The sequence below is a fragment of the Miscanthus floridulus genome, chromosome 3 (genome assembly GCF_019320115.1).
Source record: "Miscanthus floridulus cultivar M001 chromosome 3, ASM1932011v1, whole genome shotgun sequence".
Classification (NCBI taxonomy): Eukaryota; Viridiplantae; Streptophyta; class Magnoliopsida; order Poales; family Poaceae; genus Miscanthus; species Miscanthus floridulus.
The window spans coordinates 716,828-732,151 of NC_089582.1; the positions used below are offsets into that span (position 1 = coordinate 716,828).

Below are 15,324 nucleotides of genomic sequence, written 5' to 3' on the forward strand. Positions count from 1 at the left end.
TTCTTGGGCATTAACTATTTGCTTTGTGAGCATATTATGCACGCTAATGCTAGGAAACGGGCATCCGTCCACCCGGACGCTCTGTTGGTGGGCTACGCGACACCAGCCTAACACCCTCTGCTCCTCCATTTCCAAATAAAAAATCCACTCGTCTACGTACTCGTTCCTATCCGTTCACTTGATCCTATCTGCTCGCCTCCCGCCCCCGGCGCTCGGCCACTGGCCAAGCCAGGCGCAACACGCGACCAACTCCGAGGCACAGTGCTCGGCGCCGACCCTATCAGGCCACTCCGGCGCGCTGCCGCCATCATCCCCCGCCGCGCCTCTGTCCCCCGCCGCACCATGCTCGTCCTACGCCACGCCCAGGATGCGCTGGCCCAGGTCGTGGAGCAGGTGCTCGCGCGGCTCGCGCAGGTGCTCACCCAGGCCGCCGAGCAGGTCCTCACCCAGGGGTGCACCGGCGAGCTCCATACGCCCCGACGACGTCTAGCTCCGTGATTCTTCCAAGCAGCAAGGTGACATTGCACGCTGAAAACGCATGTTGTAAGAGTATGTTTCAAGTGTTTCAGATATTTCATGTGGATGTTGCAAAAGTAGATCAGAATGTTGCATATGTTGCAATGGTCGTATATGTTGCCATCATTTCCTTTAAAGCGTCGTGCTCTGAGAAAGAAACATTTTGATGAAAATAATAGTGAGGAAGTCATCTTGCAAGCCGAGAAGGATTTTAAAGTTTGTTACTTTCTAGTTATGGTTGATATGGCAAAAATATCATTGAAAAGTATATTTGAACAACTCCAGGCATTTAATGAGATAGTTGGGTTTTTAATGAGTTCAACAAACTAGAAGTCCTTGGATAGTCCTGAACAAAATTTGTGTTGCACAACATTGGCAGTAGCTTTCTCTCATAATGGCTCATCTGACATTGATTTAAATGATCTAATTTCTGAGCTAAGGGTTCTGCAATCCGCTTTGTCAGATAGAGAAATGACAGCTATGGAGATTTTTGAGTTTGTTACAGAAGGTGATTGTTATCCTAGTACTTCCATTGCTTATTGCATCTTGTTTACTATGACAGTGATTGTGGCATCATCCGAAAGAAGCTTCTCAAAATTAAAATTCTTAAAGAACTATTTGAGATCTACAATGTTACAAGAGAGGTTGAATGGATCGGCAACATTATGCATTGAGAAGCGATTGTTGGATGAGATTGATATTGAAACCATCATCGATGACTTCGCATCAAGGAATGTTAGAATATAATTTTGAGGTAATTTAATATGTATACAAATTATTTCATATGAATATTGCTTTTGCATTAGTAACATTTTGTATATATGTGTATATACTACCAATGAGTAGTACATATTAAGGCCCAAAATTTTAGCTTCGTTCCTGGTCCAAAAATACTCAGGACCGGCCCTACGTATGTTGCAAGTGTATTTATCTAAATGTTGCACGTGTTTCACACATAAGTTGCATGTGTTTTATCTGGATGTTGTATATATTTTGCCATGGCTTTTCAACCGTTTTTCAGATGTTTTTACATGTGTTTCAGACGTATGTTATAAATGTTTCAACTGTTTTCGAACATATGTTGCAAATATTTCATTTGGATGTTTCAAAAGTAGATTGGGTGTTGCATCTCTATCATCGTCTTTTGTTGCCTCGCCTCGGTGTCTCCTCATCTTTTTTGTGTTGGTGATGTTCAGGCGACGTGGACCCGCGTGGGGGCGGGCAGCGTGGGTGGGGCGAGTTGTTCGAGCTGCGCGGAATCCAAGCGGGTGGGACGTGGTGTACAGAGCAAGCGTAGGGTGCGGGGAGCTGCGTCCGGACACGGAGCTAGGGCCAGACGTCGGGATGCTAGCCTGACCCACTATTACGCATCGTACGTGCTGGACAATGCATGCTTTCGGTGCGAATTCTGGAGGTAGCCCTGAACCTGAGCCTTTGACTCAGTCCAGGCCGATCTCCTTGCTGGAAATGAGCGACGGCAACCGAGAGCTCAACATCCTGAAAGCAAAGAAAGGATCGGAAGAGCGCTAGGTGACAACTGATGGGGCCGGCCTATATATATGGCTCTCGGTCCGTGTCCCACGCCACAATGAGATCGAGGCCTTCTCTATGCTCCGGAGTACTGGCATGTTCGCTTATTGAGCTGTTTTACCCTTTTGGTGGCCTGGCATAGCACGTCGTTAGCAGCCATCTTTAATTCCATATACTTAACAGCTCGTTTCTTTGGAGTTAGGAAAAGTTAATAAAGTTCAGCCGCCAAATCATAGCGGAGGGAAGCAAACAATAGAGGATATTACATTTCTTGCCCCAATTCAATGCAAGGAATACGTGCTAACAGATTGTTCCATGCTACTAACTTGGACCTTAAGAGATCCCTACGCCAAGAAAGGTTGGGTGGCACCTAAGCAATATTGTAGAGAAAAAGATACTATTTAAACAATATTGCGTTACCCGGCCAATTGTCCTCCTCCAGCTGTGATCCATCTTTTACAATGAATGATCCAATACGAACGAAATCCGGCTTAACCTTCACGAGACCAGACCAGAAGTGTGAGTCTCCGATTTTCCACTCTATCTGAGCTAAAGGCTTGTACCTAGGTACTTGTTTTGGAGCAATATTATTGCTGCCATGTACCATCTGATGTGAGGACTTTGAACAACCATTTGCTTAGCAAGTTCGTGTTTTTGATATCTAAGTCGTGTATATGTCTAGATCACCAAGTTTTTTGGGTTCACACAAGACGCTCAACTTGGCGAGATCATATTTCTTTTTTGTTGATCTCCCTTGCCAGTGAATTTAAGAGCCAATAATCTATTTTTTAGTACACACCTTGATATTGAGAAAAAAGGACATTATATAGAATGGAAGGCTAGTGAGCACTGAACTAATCAGTTTCAAACAACCTCTAATAGAGAGGTATTTACCTGTCCAACTATTAAGTATCTTCTCAAAGCACTCCTCCATGATCTTAAAAAATTCTTAGTTTCTCAAAATGGAAATAAATAAAAAATTGATTGGAAAACTACCTGCTTTGCAGCCGAATAGATCCTTATATTGATCTAATGTTTCTTGGACATCTCCAAAGCAATACAACTCGCTTGAGACCTGACACCTCCTCGAATGCACAAAGCAAGAGCTTCAAGTCATGAGCTTTTTCTAGATCATGTTCATAAAAAGAATTGTGTCGTCTGCATACTATAGAATAGATAAGCTGTCATCAACTAGATGTGTTATTACATACCCTTGATTTGTCCATCATCTTTCACCCTCTTTATAATGACTCTTAACATATCAGCCAGAATATTAAAAAGGAGCGTATAAGGGATCTCCCTGTCTAAGGTCTTTCTTGCTTGGAAAAATGTCCAACATTATCGTTTACATTACAGCTACACTGCCACTTGAAATGAAGGATTCCACCCAAGTTATCTGTTTGACTGAGAAACCTTGCATTCCTAGTGTCTGAAATAAGAAAGGTCACTTCATTTTGTCACACCATTTCCCAAAATCTATCTTGAAAATCACCCCATTTTTTTCTCTAGTGTAATTCATGGATGGTCCCTTGCAAGAGTACAACACTCTCTAGGATGTTTCGCCTAGCATGAAAGTTGTCTAAGTTCATTTAATAATTTGATCCATCAATATGTTCAATCTGTTGGTTACCACTTTGGTGAAAATTTTAAATCTCAAATTCAGCAAATAGATTGGTATATTGATGGATTAGCTAGCTTTGGTTCTTGGACTTTTGGGATAGGAGTAATTACTCCAAAATTTAAACTAAACAGTGGCAAATCATCCTTGAATAGATCCTCAAACATTCACAAGTCCCACTTAATAGTTTCCCAAAAATGTTGGTAAAAAGTAGCTAGAAAGCCATCTGTACCAAGTGCTTTGTTATGTCCCATACCAAACACTGCATCCTTGACCTCATTCTCAATATAAGGGGATATAAGGAAATCATTTTCATAATTCCTTGACTCATCTAGAGTAAAGGCATTCTCTTCTGGTGCCCAAAAAACTTTTGTAAAACCTTGTTATGTACTCTTTGAGCTTCTATTATCCCTCAAGTTTACCATTCTCTTGGTCGAGCGAGAAAATCCTTTCTTTCCTATGCTTGCCATTGGCAAGCATTTGGAAGTATTTAGTATTGCAATCTCCCAATAAAAAAAATTCACCTTAATTTACTGATAGTTTTTAATTTCCTCCTCTCTTTTGAGCAAGTTGATCTCTCTCAAAATCAGTCAAATCCCTAATTTTAGCGACAATGTCTACATCAAGAAAGTGGATTGGAGCTTGGCCTTTTTTGTCTATACACACCTCCATTATGACCTACCCACACATGGTGGTGTTGTCATAGGGCACTCAATTTATTGTTCCTACATCGGACCGAGTTTCATCACTCCACTGTCTTATTCCAGATTTCGGTAACACAATCATGAAAATCATCATGAGTGAACCAACTAAGTTCAAATTTGAATCATTTTGCATTTCTCACTAAAGCCGTTGTACCCATACCTAGGAGTAGTGTGTGGTCGAAAACATCCCTTTCTAAAGTGTGTAAAACTTTAAAAGTGCGCTTCCACATTCAACAACAAATCTATGACTAACTGTTATTTCTATGAGAATTCCGCTAAATCTCCGAGAGGGGGTATATAGTGCCAAACGAAATTTGCACCAACCGAGAGGCATGGAAGAATCTTCTTTGACATGTCTTTTTTCCTGGTCTCCATAATAGCAATGAAATAACCACCAATAAAATATGATAGTATGCTAAAGAATTTGGTTGTTCTCATTTGGCTGTCTACTATATGTTATACACTACACATGAACTGGGAGCATATATAGCTAAATGTTGTTAGGATCCTCTAACAATTTATTTCTGAGAATACCTAACAATTTTGCCAAAACATTATGGATATATTAGTTGCACTTCATTTACTTGTCATTCACTTATAAAAAAAATTCAGTTTACTAGCCTCCTCCCACTCCACTCCACCAAGGCTTCCTTAGGCCCGTCCATATTGTCAATCGCCAACACGTCAACTAATACCTTCCTATGTCCTCAGACGCACATGGGTGCATCAGCATCACTTGCATCCATCTATCACCCCTTGCCTACCCCTAACCCCATGTCTCTTTAAATCCCAATCCCCACATAAGCCCAAGGTTGACTGCTAGGCACACCGAGAGTGGGTGCATGTATGATGGCATGGTGGTGTGCAACAAATGGTAAACGGTTTTGGTTTGGGAATACCCAACATTAAAATCTTGGTTCCACCACTATGAGTGTGAGTGCATGTTTACTATTGTTATGTAAGCATGATATTAATTACTAGCCTTTTAATTATCAACCTAAAACTACTAGACAGTACAACAAAGGTAACTTAGGCTAAATAAAACCATAAAGAGATGATTGCTAGGTTAATTCATTCAAAATGGATATCATATTTTGGATTCCTCAATATGTATTGTGATAATTCTCATGAAAAGCATTGGCAAAAACACATATTGTATGTCACCACCATCACATCATACTATTTCTCATAAATGATACATATTAACCCTGAATTTAAGTATGAGCTCAAATATTATTTACAACAAGATTCAGGAGCTCCACAAATTATTTAATATGGTCCAACAGCTAAGCAAACTACGAACACAACCCAACAGAACATTTCTCAAAATAACCAAACGACCACCGAGGTCATTTACCCATATTGCATCTTAATAGGGGAAAGTGTAGTATGGGTATCTGTAAGCATCACGAGCACCTCATTCAGCAGGGTGAAAGTAACTAGAGACTTGCTCCTCACCTGAAGTTTCTGCATTAAAGCTACATGAGGATGAATATTCATGGAAGATTTACTCCACACAAATATACTGAAGGATATGAATGGTAAATTTGAGTATGAAAGTTACAAGCCTGAATTTGTGCATCGATCATAAATAATTTAATCATCATAATATGAAAAGGACAAATGAGTTAGTATTGATCCAAAGAAAACCATGAAAATGTCATATGAGGAACAAGTGCACCTTAATAACATTGCTTAACAATTTTGAATCCATGCAATTGCACAACTAGTATCAAGAAGGTAACAGTGCATGTGCCATTTATTAAATTATCATCTTTATTTATAATCATTTTGTACTGTGCTTTACTTCAACATTGAGATGGTCTTTACCGTTGCTATAAATGCTCCGTGGTAGACATCACTCGATCTTGGGGCCCATCACAATAATATTTTCATCTATTTAGTACAATTGTTATCACTTATTCTCATTTTTTAATAGATAGAGTTCTAATTTTTGTTTACTACCTCTAGTGTAGAACAACTTTTACTTGTGTTATTACATCACCATCATGATCTCTAACAATTTTGTACCTATTCCTTCTATAAGTTATCCATGTCTCAGGCAACACGATTTTATTTTATTTCTAGAGTTGACATAACCAGGTCTAAGTAAGGTATCACTTTCATTTTAGTTTTGTTAGGCTCCCTATATAATGACCCAGGTTTCATGGAGTGTGGACTACCAACAAGCCAAGGGAAGGTGCAAAATGATCTATCCCATGACACATTGGCATAGCCAAAACGTATACAAGATAATCCAGGAACACAAAAGGCCTAATATATGGCAATTTTAACTTTTTTCATAATAGTACATGTTGGTAATTTATATGTAGATTTGAGTGGATATTTTGGTTTATTTTTTGTAATGGTAGAAGCACTAAGGTTTTTATGCAAATTTATAGGGTTACTTAAATTATTTATCACAATGACAATGCCAGTGATTTATGCAAATTTTAGGAGCTACTTTAGTTTGTATTTCATAATGGTAGGGTTATTACGTTATGTTGTTTTTCATAATATATCATAGAATAGATGCAATGACTATTATTATAAATAATTATTAGAGTTCATTGAATGGATAATCAGATCTTTCTCCGCCTTCCTCAGTACCACCTATGCGTCGATGGGTGTGACCCGGTCGACTAGGTGCTTGTTAACAACTTCCATGGGTTCATCGCTGATGTTGCTGATGAGCACAAGGTTCTAGAGATGGTTTGAGTCAAAGCGAATGTGCTTCCTATCGATATCTCTCCCCTCCCTGTCCCTATCTCACTCATACAAATTTAGCTATGGGTTTTTTTTGGAGGTGCTCGATCCAGAGTAGATCCTCTTGCTCTCTAAGGACCCGCTGGTCGTGAGCCCACCACCCGATGGTGTGCTGCATGATAAAGAGCAGAAGCAAGGTGAGGAGGACTAGTGGTAGCGGTGGTCTAGAGCTCCACGGTGGCTACTTAATTAATTAATAGAGACAGACATTTGGATTGTATCTAGCGTTTTGTAATACAGACCCCTTGATAGGGGTGCTGTTTGGATCCACTTGCTAATAAATGGTTAGATAGTGATTTGAAGATGCATATGAACTATAGCAACTTTTAGCAAGTACTCTAAACCTGCTAATGGAACTAATAGTTAGCAGCGCTAGTTGGAATTCGATTCGATGGCGATCTTTGTACGCCGAGAGTCTCCATTGTGAGTAGCAGACGTTCTGCCGGTTTTCCCTTTCTCCTGAAGCTCTCCAGCCTCTCAAGTTTTGGGCCCCCTCCCTTACCTCCGGTGGTAAGCTCGCCGGCGGGCGAGGGAGGTGGGCCGGCCCCTAGCTTCCTCTAGTAGTTAACCCTGTGCGTGGTTTGGTTTTTGCGGCTTTGAACGGGTTTGCAACCCAATCCATTTTTTCGCACACGGAGTGGGTTGGTCTGATTTACGCGGTTACAGAACGGGTTCGATGTCATTACTGGGCTGGTCCACGGATACCGCGCTCGAGCTCGCGCCCGCCGCTGCCGCGCTCGAGCTCGTGCTCGCCGGCGCCGCGCCCGCCGTCGCCGCGCTCCAGCTCGCACCCGCCGTGGTCGCCTGTGCCGCCCCCGCCAGCGCCAAGCTCGCGCCCACTGCCGCTGCTGCCGCGGTAGCCGGTGCCGCGCCCACCGTCGCCGCGCTCGAGCTCGCGCCGGCCGGCGCCGTCGCTGACGGCGGCCTGGTTGAGGAATTGGAGGCCCCTGAGCGCGCTGGCTGTGCCGGGGACGCTCCTGTCCAGCCTGGGGCGGTCCCGGTCCCGGTCGCGGTCGCGACGGAGCAGCGCCTAGAGCGGCACCGTGGCGCGCTTCCCCGAGGCGATGCGGCCAAGGTGCGCCCGCGCGGCCCTGAGCTTGGACGACAGGCCCCCCGAGGCCGAGGCGGTGGCTGGGCGGTCCAGGAGCGCCGCGGCGTCCTGCGGTGTCGCCCGCGCCGCCGCCGTGGCCGCCAAGGACGTCCTTGATGGCCGGGACGGCGTCGTCCCGGACATCGAGCGTCACCTCTAGAAACGTCAGCACAGGTCGTCAAGAACAAGAACTCAACATGAAGATTTTAGTAGGAAGAAAACGTCTGCATCAAGTTCTTGCTCGTCCTTCCATCAGACCAGATGTTCAGATGTTCAGCCTGCTCGCGGTCCCGGTCGTCCACCAGTGCAGCGCTCACGCCCACCGCTGCCGGGCTCGCCGCAGCCGCGCTCGCGCCCGCTGCCGTCACGCTCGCGCTGCATCGCCAGCGCGTTTTTTTCCCTGGGTTTCGATGGGTTTCGGTGTGCTGTAACCGTGACCGGATAAGGCCTGTTGAATGTATGTGTATTTACTCCAACTCAAATGTGTTGGAGTGGATTAGAGTAAAATTTAGTTTAATTTTACTCTAATCTACTTTAATACATGTGGATCGAGACAAATACATGCGCATCTAAACAAGACGCTGAGAAATCCCAACGCTGGGTACACGGGTTGCAACCAGACCGCTCTGTAACCGCGACGGTGGTTTTCGTGGGATTGGTTACGGGCCGACACTCGGTTTTGTTAAACCGTTGAACAGGGCGACTAGTAGTTAAGATCTAGTTTGCTTTCTTAGTCTGTCCGGATGGACTTGTCGAGGATGGTCATCCTCCCCTCCCTTGTCTTGCTGGCGGCGGGCGGGTCTCTCGCCGGCGTGGTGTCAGTGGCTTCCTCTGGTCTGACGAGGCGAGTGCCAGAATAAAAGCCCATTATCTTCGCATATCATCATCTTCTGTGCTCAGTGTATGCCGGGTCCGCATGGCGTCGTCCTTGTGTGCGGCGCGACCCTCGAACTAATAATTAACAGGTTTATTTAGATCCATTAATATTAATTTTAGCTGCTAACGATCCAAACAGGCGGGCTGCTTAACTGCCTCAGTTCATATGTTTCACCCGTCTCTAGAGTTGATCTCTGTGGTAGTGGTATATGAGCTATTCGCCTATTCGGTATGATTGCTCGTTGACAGAGTAATAAATAGACGGCTATAGATATTTCACGGCTGGGTTCTCATGAGGCTACCACCTATCTATGCGCACTATAAGAGCAAGGCTAATAATACAGTTGGCTTATTGGCTGTAAGGTTCCTTGCAGCCTTTTCTCAGCCCAATCATATAGTAGTTGGCTCTTTACAGTTAATATATGGCTCACTTGTCTCTCTTACAGACTTTCTTGGTTCTTGTGCCCAAGCCGGCTATAAGCTTACAGTCCGCTTCTCCTCTCTCTCCTCCCCTCTCTCCTCCACCTCAACATTTAGTCGGCTTACAGCCTGCTATTATGCTTGCTCTAACGGGCTGCTTAAAAAACAGCTATATCTCACCGTGCTTGTCGGCCTAGCGGAAGATTGAGGGGTAGAAACAGGCCTAAAATTAAAGGGCCTATTTGATCTATTAGCATTAAAAATTAGCAGCTAAACAGCCTGTTCGCTTATTGGTTTCAGCCAGCCCAAACCAGTCAATCAACAGCGTTTTCCTCTCACAATAAATCAGCATCAGCCAGCCTAAACCAGCCCAGAAACCAACCAGCGAACAGGCCGAAAATTTAAATAGAACTGTTAAATATTAGGCTGATAACTATTAGTTTCATTAGTAGCTTTGGAGTCATTAATAGATGCTAATAGCCAGTTTATATGCGCCTTCAACTCATTATCCAACCACCTGTTAGCACGTGGGTCCAATCAGCCTATCTAAAAAATAGCTAGCTCTAAAATTAGCAATTATTAGCTAGCTAATTTTTAGTGCTAATAAATCTAAACAGACACAAGAATAAGGACTCGTTTGTTTCAGCTCCGACGGCTCCGGCTTCCATCGACATCGGCACTGTTCATGAAGCCGTTTTTCTCTCTCCTATACTGTAGCAACACTGTTCATTGAAGCTGTTTTTCTCTCTCCTGCTTTTTCGTCTCACTGTTCGCTGGCGCTGTTCACGAAGCCGGCGGAGCTCGTTTTTGCAGCTCCTGCGGCTCCCGGCTACAGTGCGTGAACAGTGCTGGAGCCGGAGCACGCAGGAGCGGTGCCAAACTGGCCCTAAATGGAAAAGCTACTTACTGGTGCATCCGATGTCATCATCGTAGGGATTGCCCTCGAAGCCTTGCTTGCATCTGCAGAGGTAACCAGGCCCGTTGAGGGAGTCGACGCACTCGGTGTTGGGATTCTCGCAGGCGTACTCCCAGTCGCACGACGCGTCTCCCCGTCGGCCCATGGCCCAGTCCAGCCACACGGGCATGCTTCTCCGGCTGACGTCCATGCGCAGGTCGGACGCCCGGAACTCGTAGCTGTCCTTGCCGACGAGGAAGGCGATGTCGCAGGGGCTGTGCTCCATGCCGTCGTGCGGCCAGCTCTCGAAGTGGACGGCGTTGTCGGTGAGGCCGGGCGGGATGTCGACGTGGCAGCAGCCGACGCTGGCGCACCTGCCGTCCTTGGGGCTCCCGGGCTCGCTGCAGTAGGTGAAGCAGCCCGCGTAGTACTGGTGCTTGTAGCGGCCGCCGCGCTTCTCGCCGAAGCTCATGGTGAAGGCGCCGGTGTTGCACCCGAGCACCACGAACATGTTCCGGGTGTCGGAGATGAGGAAGATGCCGTGTGACCACAGGTCCACGTGCCCGTCAGACTTTCTGACGGGGTAGCCGTTCTCCGGGTTGTAGCACTTGTAAGCCACGGGCAGCATCACCTTGGCCAACGGTGGCTCCACGGACAGGCTCAGCACCTGCATCGTATGGAAGTCCGACTGGAGCACCGCCGTGGTGCCGTTGTTGATGCAGGAGATCTCAAAGTCCTTCCCGTGGGAGCAGACGCCGCCGATGCCGAACGGGTAGGGGATGTCGACGTCGCCGCATTTGGTAGGGCATTCGGGCTCGGGCGTGGCTGCTATTGCCGCCAGAATTACCAGAGCAGGCAGCAGGGACGACGACTTCGCCGGCGGCAACATTGGTTAATTACTTGGCTTGTTCAGTGCTCAATGAGCTGATGAGATTTGGCTGTAGTTTGCACGAACCACCAATGCCATGGGTATATATCCCTCGTTTAAATATATAGCTAGCCAGCAGTAAAAGGAATTTTTGCTACATCTCGATGAAATCCGTTTCTTAATTCCAAAACGATGTCTACAAAGCCTGTCAGCGTCGCTGTGAGTTAACTACCCTGCTAATTAAACCCGTGCTTTTGGCATTGTACGTACGTCCCCTTTATTTGGTTCGTACAAGCGGCGTGCAGCACAATGTTAGATTGATCGTATGGCCAATTTGCCGGCTGGCCGGCTGGGGCAAATGGCACTATCGTTCATTCGTTTGACGATAAAAAGTAACTCCCGTTTCCAAATGTATCGCTGTGAAATTATGCCCATAAACAAAAAAGGGCAGAGGTTTTCCAAAGGGACTACTCCGACACATATCTAGTACTCCTTCCATTCTAAATTATAATTCGTTTGTTTTTTTTAACCTCAAGTTTGACCGCTCGTCTTATTTAAAAAATTTGTACAAACATAATCAAATTTAAGTCATTCTTAAAGAACTTTTGTTAATAAAGCAATCCACAACAAAAGAAGTGATATTTAGCACAAAATTTTGAATAAGACGAGTGGTCAAACTTAGGGTAAAAAAAGTCAAACGAACTATAATTTGGAACGGATTTAGTACCACTGTACCATAACTATGTTGATGTCTTAATAAAATTATAAACAGGTACAACGGGGGGGGGGGGGGGGGGGGGGGGGGGATTCTATGCGCCCGTAACGCACACCACCTCTATCCTGTGCAGCACCACTCAGGAGCCGTCGATATGTTGATGGGCTATGCTGTGTGCCGTGAAACATGTTGGATGCAAGGATACGAGGATGAATGAACGTACGGCAACAGAGCCGTGCTGCACGAAGGTGCTGTGAACCAGGAGTGTCATGGGTGAAGCTACCTATTCATCCCTCCGTTTCAGGACGTCTTATAATTTGGGACGGATTTAGTATATGATAGTTGGTGCACATGCACCCATGCAGCCTCACTGCAAAAAAGAAATTTAATTCAGAAATAACTATCATAAATTTCTAGAAATCCAACACCCTCGGCTCAACTACATGGGAAACAAATTCTGGGACGGTGTCGTACCTGCGCCTGGTGTGACACTGCCCAGTTGATAGACACGTGTCCCAGCTTCCAATCCAAATATCATGTTTAATGGATGCAAACATATGCAGCTAAAGTTAATCTCTTAATACGAATCCTGCACCAAACCGCGGGCACCCGCTAGGGACACGTCACCCGTTAACCCATAAACCGTTGGATCCGGCGGAAACACGATATGGACCGTTGGATCAGGCTCGTCGCGGGTCTTCAACCCATTAAGTCACGAACCCAGAAGGTCGCGATTGTTCGCGAACCCGCTCTGCGGACGACCCGTCCCCTCCCCGGCGCCGGCGCGTCTCCCTCCTCCTGCTGCTCCATCGTCCCCTGCCCCTCCTCCCTTCTCCCCCGCAGGCACTGAGGCACGGATTGAGCACGGCGCCGGCGCGTCTCCCTCCTCCCGCTGCTCCATTGTCTCCTGCACCTCCTCCCTTCTCCCCCGTAGGCACTGAGGCACGGGTTGAGCAGGCAACGCCGGCAGCACTTGGAGCGGGCAAATCGAGTGGGGCACGGGCGGACAGAATGGAGCGTGGGGCAGCGGCGCCAGCGCCGGCGAAATGGCGGCGCGAGACACGGCGACCTCGCTCGCCGGCCTCCACCCTCCGCGTGCTCTGCTTTGTACGCAGCTACGGCCGCAAAGACACACCCTGCCTGTTAGCCCCAGCGAGAACAGGTATGTGGCAACCATGGTAGCAGGCGCTTGCCGACCGGCACCAGTACGTTCCGCCTAGCTCGGTCCCCGGACTCGCTCCCGTCGGCTGCCCGCTGTGGTGCCGTTATCTTCACCTCAGAGTTCTCGCTTCCTCTCCTTGGAGAGTCCTGCAATAATCTATTTTCCAAAACCTTTTATAGTTCCTTGATCTGCATTTCCATTAACAGTTAAGTACACAGCTTAGGTATTTAGTTATATCAGTTAGATCAGTGAGCTAATTATCCCTTCACCAGTTCAGTTTGTTGTACAAATGGCTAGAAACCTGGTGCAGATTAGTTTCCATATGCAAAATAAAAAAAATTCATTTTCTTATTATTGTGGTACTAATGCCCTTTGTGCTTTACATGTCATCATGTGTTAAAAAAGCATTGCTTGTTACTATACTATTCATATATTCATATTCAGTCAAGTTCTTAGGACCCTACTATTCAAACTGAAATGTCAGAGCATCAGGCAATTCGTTATGCACCTGCTTGCTGTATATTAAACAAATTAGTTCTTTGTATGTATAATTACCTCCTAACCTGCTGTATCTCATTTATATTTTTTTAAAGAAAATAATTTGATTGCATTTCAATCATATTGTACTTCATTACCATTTTTTTGTTATTTTTAATCTGCATACTGGGTTGTTCGTTTCTAGAACCAGGCCAAATATTTTTTTCGCGAACATGCCATGTAGCACGTATTTCATTAAGAGAAAGTAGATAACACCGAACCAAACAACAAACGGCTCAACACTAGATAACCAAATGTTGCCTAGGCGAGGAGAAGGAAGAAAAACAGAAGTGAAAAAACTAAAGAAAACTACGACGAAGCCCACAAGAGGGACTAAAAGCAACAACGGGCTGAGCGACAGCGAGCTAGTAAACTAGGCCATGGGCAACGATTGGACGACGTAGAACGGGTACCCAGAGGTAGGCTAAACCTCGAGGTCAACCCCCTCCACCAGCTAGATGCCCGCAATCGCGCAGCTTGCCGGGAAGAGCGTCCTGATTGCCTCGCGCTTGGACTCCAAGAGAGGCCCGCCGAATAGGGCCATGTACTCATCGAAATCGCCCTCTGCATCGGCCTAAGGCGCCTGATCCTGCTGGCGGACCCCCCATTGTGCCATCATCACGTTCTCGGCTTGCACGGTCGGGTTGGAGGCTCTGCATCTGCTCTTGGCCGCCAGCCTCCCGCTACGATGTGGTGGTGCGAATGTGCATTCAACCGCACCACGCCTCCTAGGAACACGAAGACGTGGAGGTTTGACCAAGATCGGCTCCGTGATGGTAGAGCAAAGCTGCGACTGTAGACACTGCGAGATGCCACTTGGTAGAACCGGAGCTGGCGCCACAGCCGCCGCCGCGCCCATGGTCGACAAGGCCACAGGCGGGGAAGGAACTTTGGACGGCGTCCTCACGTGGTCCGAGTGCTCCTCGTCCGAAGAAGGGGCCGAGCGAGATGGGCCAGCGAGCTCCACTTCGACGCAGTCGGCCCACCAATCGAAGGAAACAGCCTCCAGATGTGCCCACCCAGATGCTTCCCCAAGCTTGGGTCCCCCTGGGCCACCGCAATGAAGTTTCGGGTCAAACGCAAGTATCTGGCCCACCAGTCCACACGTGCTGCTCCCAGGCGAGACCGCCCTGAGCAAGTGGGGCGAGGGGCTCAGCAGAATCAACCGTGGCTTGGCGACCTTGATCCCCGAGCCGGCCAAACTCAGCACCGTAGCCTCAAGTAGCATGGGGCCTCTCCCACCTGCTGTACTACACCAGACGTGGCCTCCCTATAGCAAAGCTGGCGGACATCAGCAAAGCATGGAGCAACAGTGTCTGCAGGTGACAGAGCTCTAGGCGCACGCTCCCGAGGCCACGGCGATGCGATATCCAAGATCTCGCGCGGCCCACCAATCGCGACGCTCACCCCAGTGGGCCCAGCGTTTCCCACGAACAGCGAGCAACGGACCGCCCCAATGAGAATGGATTGCCGACTGGAACTTGCCGGGCCCAGCGACGGTCCCCCACCGTGGCCGAATGTGCACGGCGCGATGGAGCGCTCAGAGTCAGCAGAGGCGTGGGCGCGACAACCACCCGAGGAGTGCCGGCGAGGTGCCCCAGGGGATAGTTCCGAGCTCGATGCCACT

The 15,324-nt window shown here is 47.0% G+C and overlaps 1 protein-coding gene across 1 annotated transcript; it reads right to left on the reverse strand.

Moving 5' to 3' along the window:
* Positions 1 to 5,671: 5,671 nt before the first annotated feature.
* LOC136542945 (wall-associated receptor kinase 2-like) lies at positions 5,672 to 11,304 on the reverse strand. Its single transcript, XM_066535553.1, has 2 exons — positions 10,428 to 11,304; positions 5,672 to 5,835 (listed from the first exon to the last, which is right to left on the reverse strand). Exons 1-2 carry the CDS (start codon positions 11,302 to 11,304, stop codon positions 5,786 to 5,788), a joined length of 927 nt encoding a protein of 308 aa, XP_066391650.1. The 3' UTR covers positions 5,672 to 5,785.
* Between the last annotated feature and the right edge of the window lie 4,020 nt (positions 11,305 to 15,324).